This window comes from Symphodus melops, assembly GCF_947650265.1.
Source record: "Symphodus melops genome assembly, chromosome: 1".
Taxonomy (NCBI): Eukaryota; Metazoa; Chordata; class Actinopteri; order Labriformes; family Labridae; genus Symphodus; species Symphodus melops.
The window spans coordinates 7,799,985-7,818,141 of record NC_136691.1 but is presented as its reverse complement, the minus strand read 5'-3'; the positions used below and the strand labels follow the sequence as shown (position 1 = coordinate 7,818,141).

General features: G+C 43.8%; 1 protein-coding gene across 8 annotated transcripts; it reads left to right on the top strand.

Moving 5' to 3' along the window:
* Positions 1–207: 207 nt before the first annotated feature.
* On the top strand, positions 208–18,094 carry pum2 (pumilio RNA-binding family member 2). 8 transcript variants are annotated; one of them, XM_079361500.1, is made up of 23 exons: positions 208–430; positions 1,827–2,193; positions 5,073–5,141; positions 5,444–5,549; positions 5,864–5,955; positions 6,041–6,210; positions 6,607–6,904; positions 7,008–7,101; positions 7,234–7,341; positions 7,466–7,611; positions 9,868–9,979; positions 10,136–10,276; positions 10,410–10,721; positions 10,798–11,025; positions 11,245–11,512; positions 11,670–11,799; positions 11,909–12,043; positions 12,220–12,357; positions 12,880–13,005; positions 13,269–13,340; positions 14,161–14,282; positions 15,058–15,250; positions 15,534–18,094. In XM_079361500.1, the coding sequence occupies exons 2-23, from the start codon at positions 1,840–1,842 to the stop codon at positions 15,663–15,665; spliced, it is 3,546 nt and encodes a 1,181-aa protein (XP_079217626.1). In that variant the 5' UTR covers positions 208–430; positions 1,827–1,839; the 3' UTR covers positions 15,666–18,094. The 8 variants fall into 8 exon arrangements, with proteins under 8 accessions (XP_079217626.1, XP_079217622.1, XP_079217619.1 ...); XM_079361496.1 differs by having other exon boundaries at positions 209–430; positions 5,768–5,955; positions 11,909–12,037; XM_079361493.1 differs by having other exon boundaries at positions 209–430; positions 5,768–5,955.
* The last annotated feature ends 63 nt before the right edge of the window (positions 18,095–18,157 follow it).

The following is an 18,157-nucleotide window of genomic DNA, read 5'->3' as shown; positions in this document are numbered from 1 at the left end:
AACAAGACTTATAAATCCCCCATATGACTAAGAGTAAAGAAATTACCAATTAAACCTGTGAACTAAGACACGTGTGCAGAGGTTAATCTGCAGCAAAACAATGTTTTAACAATAGTTAAGTTGTGTAAGCTATTTTATGATGGGATATTTATATATAGGCTTCAATGAAGCAGTTGATACCTTCACATGTTGTACAAAAGGTACGCTGTAAAGGCTGATTCACATTGACATGCTTATACGCATGTCTACGTAGTTCACATTATTTACAGGGAGGGGGCACTATCGTTGGCTAAACTCTTAGCATTGACTATCAAGCCTAAAAGCTAAATCACCGCTCTCTCTGCCTCTCTCTCCAAGGAAACAAAACAATACAGAATTGGGTTGACGGCGTGCAACAAGCAGAGTAGATCCTCTCTCGACACGACAACGCGTGAGTATTTATCTTTGTTTCGATTGTATTTATTTCCCCCACATCGTGAGGAAGAGCTCCGTGAAAGGTGCCTGCCATGGTTGTGAGTATTTCCCCCTTTTGTTTAGCGGTTAAGGCCCCTCTGTTTGGGACTTGAAGGGGGGCCATGTTTGCTTTGCTTGATGTTTTAGCTCATACAACACCAACTTAGCTATTAGCTCTTTCGTTAGCCTTTTTTCTTGGTTTATTTGACGTGTTGTGTTACAACCTAGTGCGTTATGTAGGGGCCTCTCTACCGAACTTTCCAGCGTACTGTAAAAAACATGTAACACTGATGATTTTAACTTTGATGTCGAGCGTCCCCCCAAACCGATAATAAACAGAGCAGGCCCGCTGAGGTTAGCGTTAGCTCGACGGCTACAGTGCTGCTAATTCTCGCTCTAATGAAGTAATGGCATCGACCAAGAAACATCTATGATTTCCGCACATGCCGATCAATCCATTGACGTTCAAACATTAATGTGCACCTGTGTGTTGGCTGCGTTCCTATCAAAACACCAGTTTATTCAAAATCTTAGCCGAAGCCGCTAAACTAGCTCGCTAATTAGCATCGGACTTGACGCTATGTCAGCTAGCCGTCTTGCTGGAAGGGTTTTCATATCGGTTAGCTCCACTGAGCAGTATTTCTGTAGTTGTCTATGTGGCTTTTTAACAAATCATTCCTGCTAAACTTACATGCGTAAAACACACATAAGATTACGCTCTTCTATCCTACGCGATGTTAATGTGTAATGTTACATCAGTGCTAGCTCTGGGTTGGCTAATGCTAACTGAGGCTAATGTTGCTTATTGTCGACACCGCTAGCCGCACATCATTTTACAAAGTAAGTTATCGTGTTCAGACTTCGACCTTTACATATTTGTGCAAACTGCTTTATTCAACACCACGTGGTCTGGTAGTCGGTGGGTGAGCTGTCGTATTTAGAAGTTTTCATGGCAACTATAAAAACCGTATATAATGGCATCTAGTTAGCATTTCAGGAATTAGATATATCCTTGTCATAAACAAGTGTATGTAAAGTAGTGTGGAAAGCATCATTATGATCAAATAGACTTCCAATTTAGATTGTTATCACGGCTAATATAAAGTCAATCTACCAGTTTTACCTTCATGACCATTTGTATAGATCAATCATATATCCACCTTTACGTAAGTGCTGCATTGACTGGAAAGAAATTAGACCTTTTTGTTTGAATACATCTGTTATGGTTTATTATGCAGGGGCAGTACATATGGCTAATGTTGTTTAAAATAAATCACATGGTTTCTCCAAATGTTATACATGTCAGCCTTTTTTTGTTTTGTTACAACAACCATCATCGATTGACCAAATCCCAATCTTGTGTTTTCATCCAGGCTTTCCCGTGGAATGAGCGTTCCATGCAGCATCCTAGGTATGAATGACGTGGCCTGGCAGGAGACAAGAGGTGGGATGCTGCATGCAAATGGCGCTCCTGAGACCGGCGGTGTCAGAGTTCACGGTGGAGGGCCCTTAGCCTCAGTTGGGGTTGCGGGACAGGTTCCTGGAGTAGTACCACATTTACAAGGCATGGACAGGGTGGTTAACCCTACTCCAGGCACCCCACAGCCCCCGCTGAGTGGACGATCTCAGGATGACGCCACTGTTGGATACTTCTTTCAGAGGCAGCCAGGGGAGCAGCTTGGAGGCTGTCAACCCAGCAAGCATCGTTGGCCAACTGGAGATGCAAACCATGTTGATCAGGTAAAGAACCTGAAGTCAGTGACAAGTCTAGGTCTCCATGTTACTCACGGCGGGAGACCACCCCTATTAGATGGGGGGGTGTCTCCCGAAGTGAGACATGAAGTGGAAAAAAAAAAAGACGGACGTAGCTGGTGAAGCACCATACCATCCTTTTAATGAGAATATTTGCCTTTATATCAATGCTACGTATAGTTTTGCTAAATCACACTATCATCAAAAGTGTGGAGAACTTCATACTGCCGCAGTTTGCAGCAGTTTGATTTACATGTACAAAAATCGTAGCGGTCGCATGCATACATTTTATACAATGTGGAAGTCACAGTACATGTCGCTCAACAGATCATATGCTGCTGCATTCACGCATCAGCTCAGTAGGACTTGCTGCAGGAAAAAATATAAGGGGTCTGGCAGGAGAAGGTTTGGGTAAAGTCAGAGTGAAAAATGTGTCTGTTTGTATTCACATGTACACACTCCTCCTGGAAATGTAAGGAATTTTTCAGGAGATTTCTGCAAGTGTGAAAGCACTATATTTCACATGTAAAGTTAATCTGTGATTTACACAAGGTAAAGGAAAACCCTTGACTCCAAATCACCTCAGAGGCATTGTTGATGTGTTTGGCAGTAAAAAAGATTATACCGACAATGTCCTCAAATATCCATTTTTATATTCTGTACATAGAACAGTAAATAGGGAGATTACTGTTGGGCATACTTTTGAGAAGTAAGAGAATGGTGGGGGTCCTTCCTGATGGCAGACTTGTTTCGGTGCACACACTAATATGTTGCTTATCCCAGCTCACACTGGTTTACAGGACAGGTGGGTTTCACTGTAGACAGATCCCCAGTTCTTCAGAGTGCAAACCACAACTAATGCAGGTGTGATAAGATGGTAATAGCATTCCATTTACAAAACGACAGCCTCAGTATTTACTGTGGGAAAAATGTGTTAGACCAGTTCTTTAGCACAGCAGGAGTGCCATTGTAGCTGTGATAACTGGCCAGACATGAAGAATGTTGTCTTACAGTTTACGGCAGCCGTGTCTTTTTTGGTATCTAGAAATCCTTTAGACTAAAACTCATTGTCCAAGACCTAAAGTTAACCCAATGCAACACACGCCACATTTAACATGCATGAATGTTTCCAACATAAATATGCAGGTAAAGTACTGCTACTTGTTGGAAGTGTTACATAGAAGCCATGGTCTCAAGTTTGTACCTCAGTTTTAGGGTCACAGTTCAGTATGTTTGTTACAACTGGGGGGGAAAAAATCAACAAAAAGTCCTGAATGCTTAGTTCTATATGTTTTTGAACAGCCTGTAGTTTATTAAACATTGACAACAAAAAGAGGAAATAACACAAAAATGATGCAAAATAAATAGCTTCTCTTGATTGGATAATATGAAATAAATACAATGTAAAATAGAAGGCGGTATTCAGGAGTAATGTTTTCTTTTTGCGGTGGCAGTCTAAGTGTGGGACGTTATCGTGCACGTCTGATGGAGCGGACGAAGTGCGAGCGTCACTGTGAGCCACATTTCACGAAGCTTCTAGTAAAGGCAGGAATCAGGGACTTTATTGCATGCGTACATATGCATCTAAATTTCGTCATAAAGATAAAATTTTCCATTTTTGTTTTGCTAAATAACTGTTCCCTGGTGTGTTTTTTTTTTTTTTTTTTTTTAAAGCCTCTTAAGTGTAAAAGCAGAAGGGGTTAAGGCTGTGTCTCAATGTGCATAAGTAGTGGACCCCCATCTCAAAGCCCCCGTGACAGCATCCCATCCTGTACACACACAAGCCAGTCTGTGGTCCGTTACTAAATAAATTAGAGAAACCTACAAATGTTCATTCAGGACTTTATAGCCCCGTTTCCACACAGCAGTCCGGTACGGATCAGAACAGTTTGGTACGGTTTGGTTTGATTAAGCCCGATCCCGTTTGTGTTTCCACAGTCACCCGTGCTCTATTTGGTAGGCGGCATGTACGCCAGATGCCGATAGCCGCTATGTAATAGCATCACGCGATAGCAGCTAACTGCTAACTAATAAATTCAACAAAGGACAAAAACACGAGACAAGCAAAACCAACAATGGAAGACATCGAGCAGTTCATCTACTCTGTCTCTGGCATGTGACTCTTTATTACAAAAACTCAATCCAGCTTTGTTTCAGACAAGGCTGTGTGCCGCGAGGAGAAATACAGACGTAAACAATAAGCTGTGTATGGTTTAAAGATGGCGGAGTCTGGTTCGCCGACGTAACACGGAAAGTGACTATTCGTTCGACCAATCAGCGGGCTGCAGTGTTTAGCTCCACCTTTTCGGGTTGGCTCGACATTCTTGGCACCCCAACGGAAGGGTCCCAAAAAGTGGGACGGTACGGATTGGTTATTTGGGAATCTTTCCCGGGATTAGTCTATGGAAAGTGCCGCAAAATGCGTGCCGTACCGAGATGAACCGAGCCGGACCGCTCGGTGGAAACAGGGGTTCTGTTGCCTTTTGTCTGTCAAACCAAACTATGATCTCAACCGTTCCAGCCCTACTGAGTTTTTACACCGTCAGGATTCAGTCACCAGGCCGTGTTTAATAGTTTTACAAGTAAACTTGATTCCCCATCTAAAATAGTTGTTGGCTTTTGTTTGTCTGTGGTTATAAAGTGTCAAAGAAACACTTTATTTATTGAGCAAGAATACATTGTTTGCAGATGAGCCTGTGCAGCGTATCTTTTCAGTTCAACAAAGCAAACTATTTTGAGTCGAGACAAAAATAAATAAGAAACAGGCTGCTTTGTTTTGCTCTGTTTTGACGTCTCCAGTTCGTGGCCTTTAATTAGGGTGACACGCTTTCCGTTTAACGCTCCGCTGTCCTTTTCCTTTGTCTTAGGTCCGTGCTGTTGATGAAATGAACTACGACTTCCAAGCTCTTGCTTTGGAGTCGAGGGGCATGGGAGAGGTAAGTGGTTTTTCATCATAACATATGTCATGTCAGAGACCGGTAATAAATCATGAGCTGTGAAAAATACACTCGAGTAATCACCAAAGAAGCAAACTAAAACTCTAACGACTGTTTCATGTTTGGAACGGACGAATGTTCAGCTGACAACACTAGAGTGAAAATGAATATTTCATTCGTCACGTTTCATCACATTCAGGTTCACCTGTGGTTGTTGATTTTTCTTTTTTTAAAATGTCACACTTTGCTCCACTTAAAGTGATCATGCAGATGCTTAGAAAATGTGCCACATTTATTTTCAGCTTCTGCCAGCCAAAAAGCTCTGGGACTCTGATGAGTTGGCAAAAGATGGAAGGAAAGGGATGCTTCTTGGAGAGGAGTGGAGGGACAATGCCTGGGGATCATCTCGTAAGTTCCTCCCCTTCTATTCGTCTATACTTTCATTGAATACATTCCCTGTCCTGCTTTTTAAGTTGATGCTGCAGCAAGTATTCTGTTCAGTTACAAGGTTTTCAAAAACATCCCTTACTCGTTGGCCACGCCCTTACCTAGAACTTTCTTTGGTGAATTTGTTACCCAGCTTTAGATCAAATACACAAATATTTAGATATTGGCTTTTCATTCAGATCATTCAGTGTCTCAGCCAATCATGGTGCAGCGGCGACCAGGCCAGAGTTTCCATGGGAATGGTGATGCCAATTCTGTACTTTCACCTCGCTCAGAAGGTGGAGGCCTCGGGGTGAGCATGGTGGAGTACGTCCTGAGCTCCTCTCCCGGGGACAAGATGGACGGTCGCTACAGGAACGGCGGCTACGTAAGTGACATGGGCTTTCCAGCCACATCAACCTTCGCCTAAAAGGTGGCGCACGGTCTTACTTTTATGTTTTTAATGTATACAGGGTGCTGGAGATGTCGACCAAGACGGGAGAGAGAAGAATGATGCCCAAGAAAAAGTGTCCCCCTTTGAAGAGGACAAAAGTCCAGAGATGGTCGGAGAAGAGAACGATCCCTCGAAAGCCAACGGAAGAGGACTGCTGAACGGCATGGACAGAGACTGCAAAGATTTCAAGTAGGTTTCTTCATTTCTTGAATGTAAAGAAATAAATCATTGACTTTTTTTTTATTTTTTTTTATGAATTGATAAACACTCATAGTCCATTTTCTCATTCTTCTGTTTTGTTTATTTTTGTTTTCGTTCTGTAATTTTTGCATATAAAGTGATGCATCACTCTGAAAGTTAGCTAACTAATAATAATCTCCATTTTCAACATCAGTAATGTGATATAACTTAACTTCTAATCTTTCGAAGTTAAATAATTTCTTGTTTAGAAAGCATAAAATAATGAAAATGTTTAAATACATAGTGAAAGACTCGATGCTTCTTTGCTTGGTTTCTGTCTGAGACACGAGAGTTTTGTACTAACAACACACGGGCCCCAATGTTTGTCTTAATAAACGTTCACAGTCCCACCCCTGGAAGCCGTCAAGCCTCCCCCACTGAGGCCGTGGAGAGGATGGGTCCCAGTCAGACCGGTTTGGAGATGATGGGACAGCACCACCACCCCCATGCCCTCCAACAACACAACCCCGCCATGAACAAGGGCCCAACAGAGGACTTCCAGAGTCAAGAGGCCCAGAACATGGGAGGTATGGAGCAGCAAGCCGGCGTGGAGTCCCTCCAGTTTGACTACGCCGGGAACCAGATTCAGGTGGACTCGTCCGGGACTCCGGTTGGATTGTTTGACTACAACTCTCAGCAGCAGGTCTGTTTGGGAAAAAAAACCCACAAACAACCTACCTATGAAGCGGTCTTTCTGCAAGTTTGCTCAACAGACTGTGATCTTTGCTTGTTTGTTTTGTTTCTAGCTGTTCCAGAGATCTAATCCCCTGACTGTGCAGCAGCTCACTGCAGCTCAGCAACAACAATATGCTCTGGCTGCAGCCCAGCAGCAGCATCTTGGTAAGTCGGCCTCAGCGTGTTGTGTAATACTTTGAAAAGTCCCTTTTCATCTCGATATGTTATTACACTTGCATAGTGATTTGAATGTGAAAGGATAAGAAATATGAATACCCTTGTTGTTCCTTTACCCAGCTGGCCTTGCTCCTGCATTTGTGCCAAACCCTTACATCATTAATGCTGGCCCCCCTGGAACTGACCCCTACACTGCTGCGGGCCTGGCAGCAGCGGCCACACTCGCAGGTGACCACGCTGCACATTAGTTCACCATAGCAGAGGACAGTTTCCGTAGAATACTGGTCTGCTTGCTTTAGCTAAAGGACAGTTGTAGAAGAGCGTTTGTAATGTCTACATTTTGTCCCCACAGGCCCCACAGTGGTTCCACCGCAGTACTACGGAGTTCCCTGGGGAGTGTACCCAGCCAATCTTTTCCAGCAACAGGCTGCATCAAATGCCAATCACTCAGCTAATCAGCAAGCATCCAATCAGGGACCAGGGCCCGGCCAACAACAGGTGAGGGCTGTGCTTGGTCAAGCAGGGCCTGTTGTGAACGGGGGGAGGGCTCCATCAAAGGGACTTTAGCATTCAAACTGTGGGCATTGATCACATTAGGAATCTTCAAGTAAAGTCAGACCAGTTGTTGCTGTTCCTCGTAGGCTGGATGTTATGAAAGGCATTTCTCTGTCTCCTTTCATTGTACAAAAGTTGCTGACCTATTTGGCTGGTGACTTGACTTGGAACTAAAGGCTGGTTCACACGGCAGGATAATTACACCGATTTTGGCCCCAATTCTCCCCTTCTGATAATCTTAAAGACGGCCCGATCATCACAAGATATTCTGATAAGATCATCCTGCCGTGTGTGGTGTGGTCAGACCGCTCTCGTCTGATCGGAAGGACGTCGGGACCGCTCGGATCACAAATCGGAGATTCAACATGTTGGATTGTTTTGGCCCAATTTCTCATCGTGTGTGGTGCCCCCCCCCCCCCACCCCCCCACCCCCCACGAGGGGAAAACGAGCAGGACTAACAACTACTCGCCTCCACTTCATCATGTAGGAAGTACAAGTTACGCTCCCGTTGTCTCCACTCCTTTGACCGACGCCTCTTTTTTCAAACCTGTTTTGCATCCTCTTCGTCCGGTTGTTGACTCTGGAATCAGGTTTGATCACGAGAGGTTTTGCGAGATTTCCCGTCTGATCAGGGGATGTTCATGAGTGAAATCGCTTCGTGTGTGGTGTGTTGATGTTGCCGTGTGGCCACACACCACACACTGTACGACCAAAACTGTAAAACCTAAGATTTATTTATCGCAGTGTGTGTGTGTGGTCTCTAAAGTTTGTGAAATCGGCTGACAATTTAAAATCCTACCGTGTGAACCGGGCATTAGCCATGCACAGAAGTTGCTGGCTGGTTGAACAGCTGTTAAATGTTATTGAGAAAATGTCAGATTTGGCCCAAGTGGTTTTGGAGCCAAAGAGGAATTCTGCTCCGATAATCATTTTCCAGCGAGCAGTTCAGTTCGGTTAGTCTCAGTACGGTTCCTTAGAATAAAGCCGGGAAAGATTTCTAAATTACCGACCCGTACGTGCTCCTTTTTGGTACCCTTCTGTTGGGGTGCCAAGAATCGATCAACACGTAAAAGGTGGAGCTAAACCATGCAGTCCTTTCGATTGGTCGAAAGAATCGCCACTTTTTTCTTTGTTGAATTTTTTAGCTGGTTAGCTGTTAGTCATTAGCTGCTATCATGTGACGCTATTACGTAGATGCCGATAGCCGTAGATGCCGCCTACCAAATATGGCACGGTTGGCTGTGGAAATGGGAACAGGCTTTGTACTGATCCATACTGGACCGCTCGGTGGACACAGGGCTAAAGAGCTGCATCTGTCAACAGAGGTGTAGATCTTTATTTTACATCCACTCCTTTTTTTAAAAATGTATTTTAATCTAATAACATAATAATAATAATCTACACGAAAAACACTTAGTTATTATCATACTGATTCATATGTCGGAACTATTAACGTTTTTTTGTTTTTTTCTTTCTAGTCTGAATCAGGCAGGTTTGTGGTCCTTTACTAGAGCTGTGGGTGCAGTTAATAGTTTAGCTTTACTCCGAGGCAACCAATACTCTGTCCATCTTTATATACGATCTCTCACCTTTCTTTTCACTCCGTCTAATTCTTAGACTCACGTAAAGAGCGAAAACATCACGCTTCTTAACTTTAAGATCCTGAACCAAAAAAAAACGCTTTCATTTGATTTGATAAGCAACGTACAAGGCTCTGTGTTTCATGGTTACTTTTCTCTAACGTCTGTGCACTGAAGGGCCTCGGCCATTTTTCCTCTCCGCCTATTTTTGCAAAGAGCATTTTGTTCCCTAAAGAAATCACTTCGTAACATTCTGTGAAAACACCATGTTTATTTCTAATCAGGGAGGCCTGAATTTGTTGTTTTGTTCTTTGGTTTTAGAATTCATTTTCAGGTAGTGTTGATAATTGCCCTTTTTTTTGGTGGTCATTATAATTCTACAAACAGTTAATGGGGGTGTTGAAATTGTATAATACGCCATTACAATGGGAACTGTTTTGCAACACTACCTTAAATTGAGGTGGAGTCCTTTTGTTGACGTTACTAGGCAACAGTCTTTCAAATTTGATCAAACTGGAACCCAACATAGTTCCGGTTGTAAACAAGCGGTTTACTTTAAACTATGTTAAATGTTTAAGCAGCATTTGTTTTAGAAAGCCTGCTTCCTTTCTCCTTCAGGTGATGCGCACAGGAGCCAATCAGAGACCTCTCACACCTGGGCAAGGCCAGCAGAGTCAACAGGAGTCTCTGGCTGCAGCAAACCCTGCACTGGCATACGCAGGAATGCCTGGTTAGTAGCCATCATATATACCCTGTCATTCATCTGCTCAGCTTAGATTTTCATTTGGAGCGCTCTTTTAACGATCTACTCTCGTCTTTAGTCTGACTTTTAAAATAGTGTCTGTAATATGTGATACCTGACTGTCTTTGATTTTTCAACATGCAGGTTATCAGGTGTTGGCCCCTGCAGCCTACTATGACCAGACCGGGGCCCTGGTGATGGGCCCTGGTGCCAGAACTGGTCTAAGTGGTCCAGTTCGTCTAGTCCAGACCCCTCTCCTCATCAACCCCGCAGCAGCACAAGCTGGTATGTACCCGTCTCGATGGATTTGAATCTGTGGGTCTTCTTTGTTTGTTTTTTTTTGTTTGTTTTTTTTACACTCCAACCTCAGCTCTCCTAAAACCCTCCACACTCTCTCTCTCTCTCCCCCTTCCACCAGCAGCTGCGGTGTCAGCATCTGGCTCCGGCAACAACATGTCCGGCCCAGCTAACGGCTTGTACCGCTCCATGCCTCAGCCCCAGCAGCAGCAGCAGCAACAGCAGCAGCAGCACGCTCCCCCACCCAGCAGCGGCCTGCCCTCCAGCTCATTCTACGGCTCCGGATCGGTCCCCAACACTTCTCAGAGCAGCTCCCTCTTCTCTCACACCTCGGCTGCTCAACAACAGCAAAGCTCCTCGCTGGGTTTCAGCAGCCCTGGTGGATCCCTTGGTGTTGGCCTGGGCTCTGCTCTGGGTGGCTTCGGCTCCTCCGGTAAGTGATTCATCGATAAACGATGAAACAGTTTTTGTCTTTTTTTCCTCCAACACGTATCTTTTCTTTCTTGCAGTATCCAGCTCTACCAGTAGCAGTGTATCTCGCCGGGATTCCCTGTTGGCAAGTTCTGACCTCTACAAACGTGGCGGCAGCAGTTTAACTCCCATCGGCCAACCTTTTTACAACAGCCTGGGTTACTCCTCCTCACCCAGCCCCATCGGCCTCACACCAGGTCACTCCCCGCTCACTCCTCCACCCTCTCTGCCCTCCTCTCATGGATCCTCTTCTAGCCTTCACCTAGGTAAGCATCATGGTAATAGAGTAGCTTTGGTTATGTGGAAACATGACACGTGATGGTGATTAACAAAATTAACTTTCTCTGCACATCATGAGAGATAAATAAATGTTGGTTTGTAATTCATTTTGTTTGGACTAAACCGTTGTACACGGTTGCATTCATGACGATAATGGCCAACTGCTGCACCGCTTCATCAGGGTCTTCCTCACTCCCTTTTCCTAGGTGGCTTGACGAATGGGAGCGGGCGTTACATTTCAGCAGCACCTGGAGCTGAGGCGAAGTACCGGAGCGCCGGCGGGACATCCAGTCTCTTCAATTCCAGCAGCCAGCTCTTTCCCCCGGCTCGGCCCCGCTACAGTCGCTCCGATGTAATGCCATCCGGGCGCAGCCGCCTTCTCGAAGACTTCAGGAACAACCGCTTCCCAAACTTGCAACTCCGTGACCTGCCGGGTCACATGGTGGAGTTCTCTCAAGACCAGCATGGATCAAGGTGGCTGTGAAAGTCTTTTGCCTTTTTAAAATGTTTTTTTTTTTTTTACTGTAAACCTTGACAAAGTGAGTGCCTTGCAATGTTTTGCCAGTCTGACTCATTTCTTTTTCTTTTTTTTTTTCCTTCTCTGCTCTTTGCCACGATCTGGTCTGTCTAGATTTATCCAGCAGAAGCTCGAGAGGGCAACTCCAGCTGAGAGACAGATGGTGTTTGGAGAGATTCTGCAAGCGGCATACCAACTGATGACAGACGTGTTCGGGAACTATGTCATCCAAAAGTTCTTTGAGGTTGGGACTCTTTTAAGGTTTATCTCTACTAACCACTTCACATCAACGTGAGACTCTTGATATTGGAGCATCTGGGCAACAGATTTTGTGTTTTGTTTGTTTTTTCAAGTTTGGAAGTGCAGACCAGAAGCTGGCCTTGGCGACGCGTATCCGTGGGCACGTTCTCCCCCTGGCCTTGCAGATGTACGGCTGCAGGGTCATTCAGAAAGCTCTGGAGTCCATTTCCTCAGACCAGCAGGTAATTGTAAGTGAGACTTCACTTCTTTTGAATGTTTCTGCTGACATTTCTCATGGAGATCTTTTCCATTGTCATTCCAGTATATTCCTGACGTCCTGTGTCCCCCTTTCAGTATATTTCTATCTTTTTAATGTGAACACAATACCATCTGTAACAATCAGTGCCTACTTTCTCTCCTCCAGAGTGACATCGTCCGCGAGCTCGATGGCCACGTGCTGAAGTGCGTCAAGGACCAGAACGGTAACCACGTGGTTCAGAAGTGTATCGAGTGTGTCCAGCCCCAGGCCCTCCAATTCATTATTGATGCCTTCCAGGGACAGGTGGGTTTGTTGTCATTTTCATAAGCAATACATTTTCAGTTCTGCATTTTGAGATTGTGGAGATGGAAATCTAAAAATGCTTCAATGGTCAAGGGAAATCCGAAAGATTTATCACAGCATCACCACATAAATGACAGAATGAACCCACACATATAAGCAGAATATCGTCCTAGCATCTTTTCCGAGAATAAAAGTGCCGGCTGTGCGCTCGGGAACTATTCCACCAAACGTTATACCGCAGAGAAAGACATGACGTGCAGCACTTTAAGTGACCTACATTGCTTCGTTCCTTTTTTTATTTGAGATAGTTTACTTCCCGATCAGACGCTGGGTGAAGAGGATGTGGGCACAAGATACGATCTGTAAGGGGGGGGGGGGGGGCTTGTGATGTCAACAGCATCTTTCTGAAGATTAGAAAGATTTTCAACTTGGGCGCTGAGAACGGCTGCAAAAAAAAAAAAAAGTGGCGCACATGGAAGCTCACTTTTTGTTTTGTTTTTACTTTCTTTGTTGTTTTTGCAGGTTTTTGTGCTTTCCACACATCCCTACGGCTGCAGAGTTATTCAAAGGATTTTGGAGCACTGCACCCAGGAGCAGACTCTGCCCATCCTGGAAGAGCTGCATCAGCACTCTGAACAGCTGGGCCAGGTGAGCACATCTGTCTCAGATCTTTTTTTTTTTTTGTTGTTGTTCTGTGTTTGCTAAATGTGACGGATCATTGTTGAGATGTTTGTCTGGTATATACGCATGTCTCCTTCATGTTTGAGCATTTCATATTGTCAGCCTGTCATTGTAGCTGTGATCTGCTAATCGTAAAGTCTAAGAGAAATATACTGTTAGCTGTCTATACATCTGACATGTTGTGATTATTTAAACATCCACCCTACCCCCCCTTCACTTATTCCATCTAGAAATATCAAGGCGTTTCATTGGAGATGACACCCAAAACATATTATACAGTGTCCCGTGATGCACTGTTCAAGGTCAGAGCAATTTGCCTCTCTCTCGCGGATGTCCCCCGTGCTCCTCTCTTTCTTTTTTCTTTTTTTTACTTTCTCTTTTGTAAAAGAGTCTTAATTTAACATTTAGCTAGCTCTCCGTCTCCCAACTCTGAGCCCTTTCCTAACCCACTGAGCCGCCTCTTTCTCTTCTTTTCCTCCCCTCTTGCTTTACGCCACAAGGGATTCACCAGGCACATGCTTCCCCACCGTCTGATGATTCTATCTTTAGCCGACAGCATCTCCTGTTCAATCTGTTTTTCTGTTTGCATCCTGAGTTCAACAAAACCGATTCGTACGGTTTAGTAATAAAGGGATCATGAGTAGCGCTTAAGAAGTTCTTGTTCCTTGATCTTGAGCCTGACATCAAGGCTAACTAGCGCAGAGGATCTTGTTAAAACAGATTGACGAGAAATGCATTTAAAGGCAAAACACTTTCACACGAAAGGTTACCTACCCGACAGCATCCTGCCAGAGTGGCGTTATTTGTTTCTCCATCTTGTCACTCTGAAATTACACCCATAACTGTCTGTCACCCATTTCTGAAGGGGGCAAAGATTCTCCTGGTCGTGTTACCAGCAGCATCTCTTTTGTCTGACCTTCAGCAGTGATGACGTAAGGGGTTAATTGAAAGACTTGAAATGGGGGTGTCACTCATTCATCAGTCACCTCAGAGATGCATGATTCTCTAATGCATGACTTTCAATCTGACTAAAACGGGTGTCGCACAGATTCTTTGTGATGATCAGTCATTGTCTGAAAGGGTCACTCACCATCGAGCTCACGCCTACACTGCCCCCTACAGGATCAGTACGGTAACTACGTCATTCAGCACGTCCTGGAGCACGGCAGACCAGAAGACAAGAGCAAGATAGTGGCAGAGGTCCGCGGTAAAGTTCTCGTCCTCAGCCAACACAAATTCGCGAGGTGAGTTTTCTTTGTGTTGTGATCACCTCAGATACTCCATGAACCAAGCAGAGTTTTATTAAAACGTTGGAGAGTCGTGCAACAGCCAGCAGAAGAAAAGCTGAGCGTTGGAAAAGTCTTTTGACAAAGTAATCAGAGTAACGTTGAATTCAGATCTCATTATTTAGTCTTCAAAACTCGACAATGCTTTTTTAATATTCTTTTTAATTGATTTGTTATTGATTTGTTGTTTGTTACCTGATTGAACGGGCTAAAAATGCTAGGAGTAGAATGGTTTAACAATGTGCCCTGAAAGGCGCGATGGGTGACTTTATGCGTCTTGTTTTCATTCACATGGGCGTCACGTACACGAACCACTCAAAGGAGATAAAACTTGAACTCCATCCACAGCAAAGATTCAGACTTCTTTTTACACCTTAAAATAATGTATTTTTTCTTTGTTATAGGATTGGAGGTTTGTGGGAGGGAAATGTACTCGAATGTTAAATTTTGTGTGCAAGTGGTTGTGCCCTAAAGTTGAGGGTTTTTTTCTTCCGAGCACCTACAGGCTGCTTATCCTTGTTTATGTTGAGCCACAAAAGCTAACTAAAGATAAAGAAGTGCCTCTCCTCTGCCCTCCCTGTGGCTGGACTCCAGCCACACTAGCATCTAAATAATTGAGTTGTTAGTCTTTTTAATGCATCGCCTGTTGATGCCAAACGGAGCAGTAACTAGTGCTGCATCTCCTTCAGCTCACTTAAGGATGTGCTCGTTTCTTTGTTTGTCTCCTCCTCAGTAACGTCGTGGAGAAGTGTGTGATCCACTCTTCACGTGCAGAGAGAGCCCTGCTCATAGACGAAGTGTGCTGCCAGAAAGACGGGCCCCACAGTGCTCTCTACACCATGATGAAGGACCAGTACGCCAACTACGTCGTCCAAAGAATGATCGACATGGCGGAACCTGCTCAACGCAAAATCATTATGCACAAGGTGGGTTAACTACCAAACATAACAGATTATGAAGTACACCGTGTGTATGATGGTAACCTTTAAACCCGGCGTTCACCGTATGAATGGAGGCTCACGCTGTACCACTTCATAGTACACATCACTTTTTTCTTATGTAGCTCAAAAAGAGGCATCAGAAGGAATGTCAGTCTGTTTCATAAAAAAGACAACTCTTTACAGTAGCTGTAAACAAAACCTCTAACTTTGACTATCTTACTGCTTGGTTGATGATATTCATTCGACTCTGTTTTTTCTGTCTTCTCAGATCCGGCCTCACATCGCCACTTTACGCAAGTACACCTACGGGAAGCACATTCTGGCCAAACTAGAAAAGTATTACATGAAGAGCGGCTCGGAGCTGGGTCCCATCGGCGGCCCCACAAACGGCCTCATGTAGTCGCGTCGACACTTTGGGTCTCCTGAAGAAAATAAGGAGCCCCATACCCCCGTTCTGTGAGAGATGCTCCTTAGCCATAGGGGTTAGCCTTCGACACCCTCTGTCGCCCCCCCCCCCCCCCCCCCCCCCCTTTTTTTTTTCAGAGAGGGGAATTACCAAAAAAACAAACAAAAAGAAGACAAGTCAACTCACCTAAGAACGCTGTGACAACTGACCCCTGCCGCTCTGGCGCCCCCTGGTGCAGCCCATTGTGGTCCTCAGGGGACACAAAGTCCAGGGTATTTTTTCCCTCCTTTTTCTTTTTTTTTTCTCTCTCTCTTGGGTAAAGCACAAGCCCATTGTTAATGATGTAATTGATGTATTTGACTGGTTTTCATATTATCTTGTACATTTAGTTTTTTACCTTGTAAATTCTCTGTAGAAAAACAAAAGTTATTACACATTTGCTCAAATTTACAATTCCTACAATTAACACCAGCAAGTGATTTTATAAGGCTGAACTGAGTGAACCTTTTAAGAGAAAAAAAACAAACAATTTCACTTGTTTTTTGTAACTAGACTTATTAAGTCAGCTGTTCTAATAGAATTCCAAGCAATTAAATCTTATATTTGTATATTATCCCGTGCACAGTAAAATTTCTCCCATGCCAAAGCAGCTGATGGATTAGTTTTTCATATCGGCCTTAGTGATCTAGAAGGATTGAAAGCCCTCTATCCACAGGGGACTGCTACTTGTCGGCGCCACCGTCACTCAAAGGTCTCTTGAGACCGGTTTGCGAGCTGGGCTTTGGGGGTTGGTGCTCTACTCTAGGCTCATGTTTTTTCACGTGGTGGCTTTTTTCTCACCTCTTTTTCCAGGCTTTCGTTTGGGCCCCTGTTTACTCAGCAGCTTGATGATTCGGTACTATATATTACAGACTGACCAACCTGAGCTGCTGCTTTCAATGAGCCCTCACTTTGAGCCGTCTTTTCCCTCATGCAGAGGATCATTGGGGGGGTTTATGCAAGACGGGGAAAAAAAATCTACAGTTAAATTATAGAAGCGGCGCATGAGGTTTGGTTGTACAAGCGGGCGTGTAACCTGGTTTAATATTAACATAAAATGAGTAGTGCGGGGGGCTTTTACGTGGGGATAGTTGGGTGGGAGTGGGCTATGTGTTGGCATGCTGTGACAGGTTTTAATCCTTGGAATGATTTTTTTCTTTATCATGTTTTGTGTAACATCTTATGTCTTGTAGTTTGAGATGAACACTGCCCAAGAAAACGGTATCTTTATGTACTGAATAATCATCTCTTGCATAGAAGTAGTTTAGCGATGTATAGCATTTTTACGTATGAGTAAATTGTTGCTTTTTGGGTAGGGGGGCTTGCAGCAGTGATGGAGACCCCCACCGCCTCAAGGCCAGAGTAAGGAAACACGATGTTGTGACATGGAGCATATCCCAGCTTTGTACATGTGAGGTGACGTGAGAGCTAGTGGGATAACTTTGAGAAAGGGATGCTGGAGGAACCTTTTTAATGGCTCTGTTTTTCTTTTTATAAACGTTTTTTTTTTTTTTTTTTTATTGGATGGGTATGCAAGTGCATAGGTGGAGGCTGGTGGGGCCTTTTCAAGCGATACACATCACCTGTAATGCTCGTAGTGATGGCTTCTTTGCTTCATATGAATAATTGTAGAATACATGTAGTATATGTGCAGTTAATAAGTGTAAGATTATTAGTTACATTGAGAAAAAAAAAATGTCTAGTCGTGGTGTTTGACAGGCCTTGCTCTAAATTTGTAGTGATGCTTTTATTTTGTCTGTACAGTTGTACATTTGTAAACGTTGATGCTGTAAATGGGATGTCTTTTACACTTTTTTGGGGAGAAAAAGGCAAAATTGTGCATTTTGATGTGTGTATATTCATCACTCCTTTCCCCCTTGAATATAATGTATACAGTTTTATTTGATCAAGTGTTATTTTAAAGAAAAGAAGACTCTATGGCTTCACAATCTGGCATAGTTTTTGTTTTTAATCCGCTTTGGGAAAGGCCAGCCTCTATTTGTACTGGAGCTGTAACATCCACTGTTGATAGTCTTTCTGATGTGTGACAGTTTAAAAAGAAGAAAACAAAAACACTCTGCACTCAAAATGGAGGCTGCATTTAGTCCTCTCTGCTACCATGGAAACTTCACAGGATATGACAAGAATTATTTTTGTACAGAAGAGTGCTGTATTTTGGAACAGCTACTACCTTGTAAGCAAAAGCAATGTAAAATATTGTCAATTATATAAATATGAACATATGAGTTTTGTCACACTGTCAAAGTCATGTACATTTTCAGGTGGCCTTATGTACATTTCCAGATGTTAGATGAAGAAAACAAACTCATTTTTGGAAGCAGAATTGTGACTATGTATGATTAAACTGTTCTTCTAACATTTGACCCGCATGGTTCTGGTTTATTTTTTTTAAGCCTGAGCTAATCTGAATAACTCTTGTCAACCTA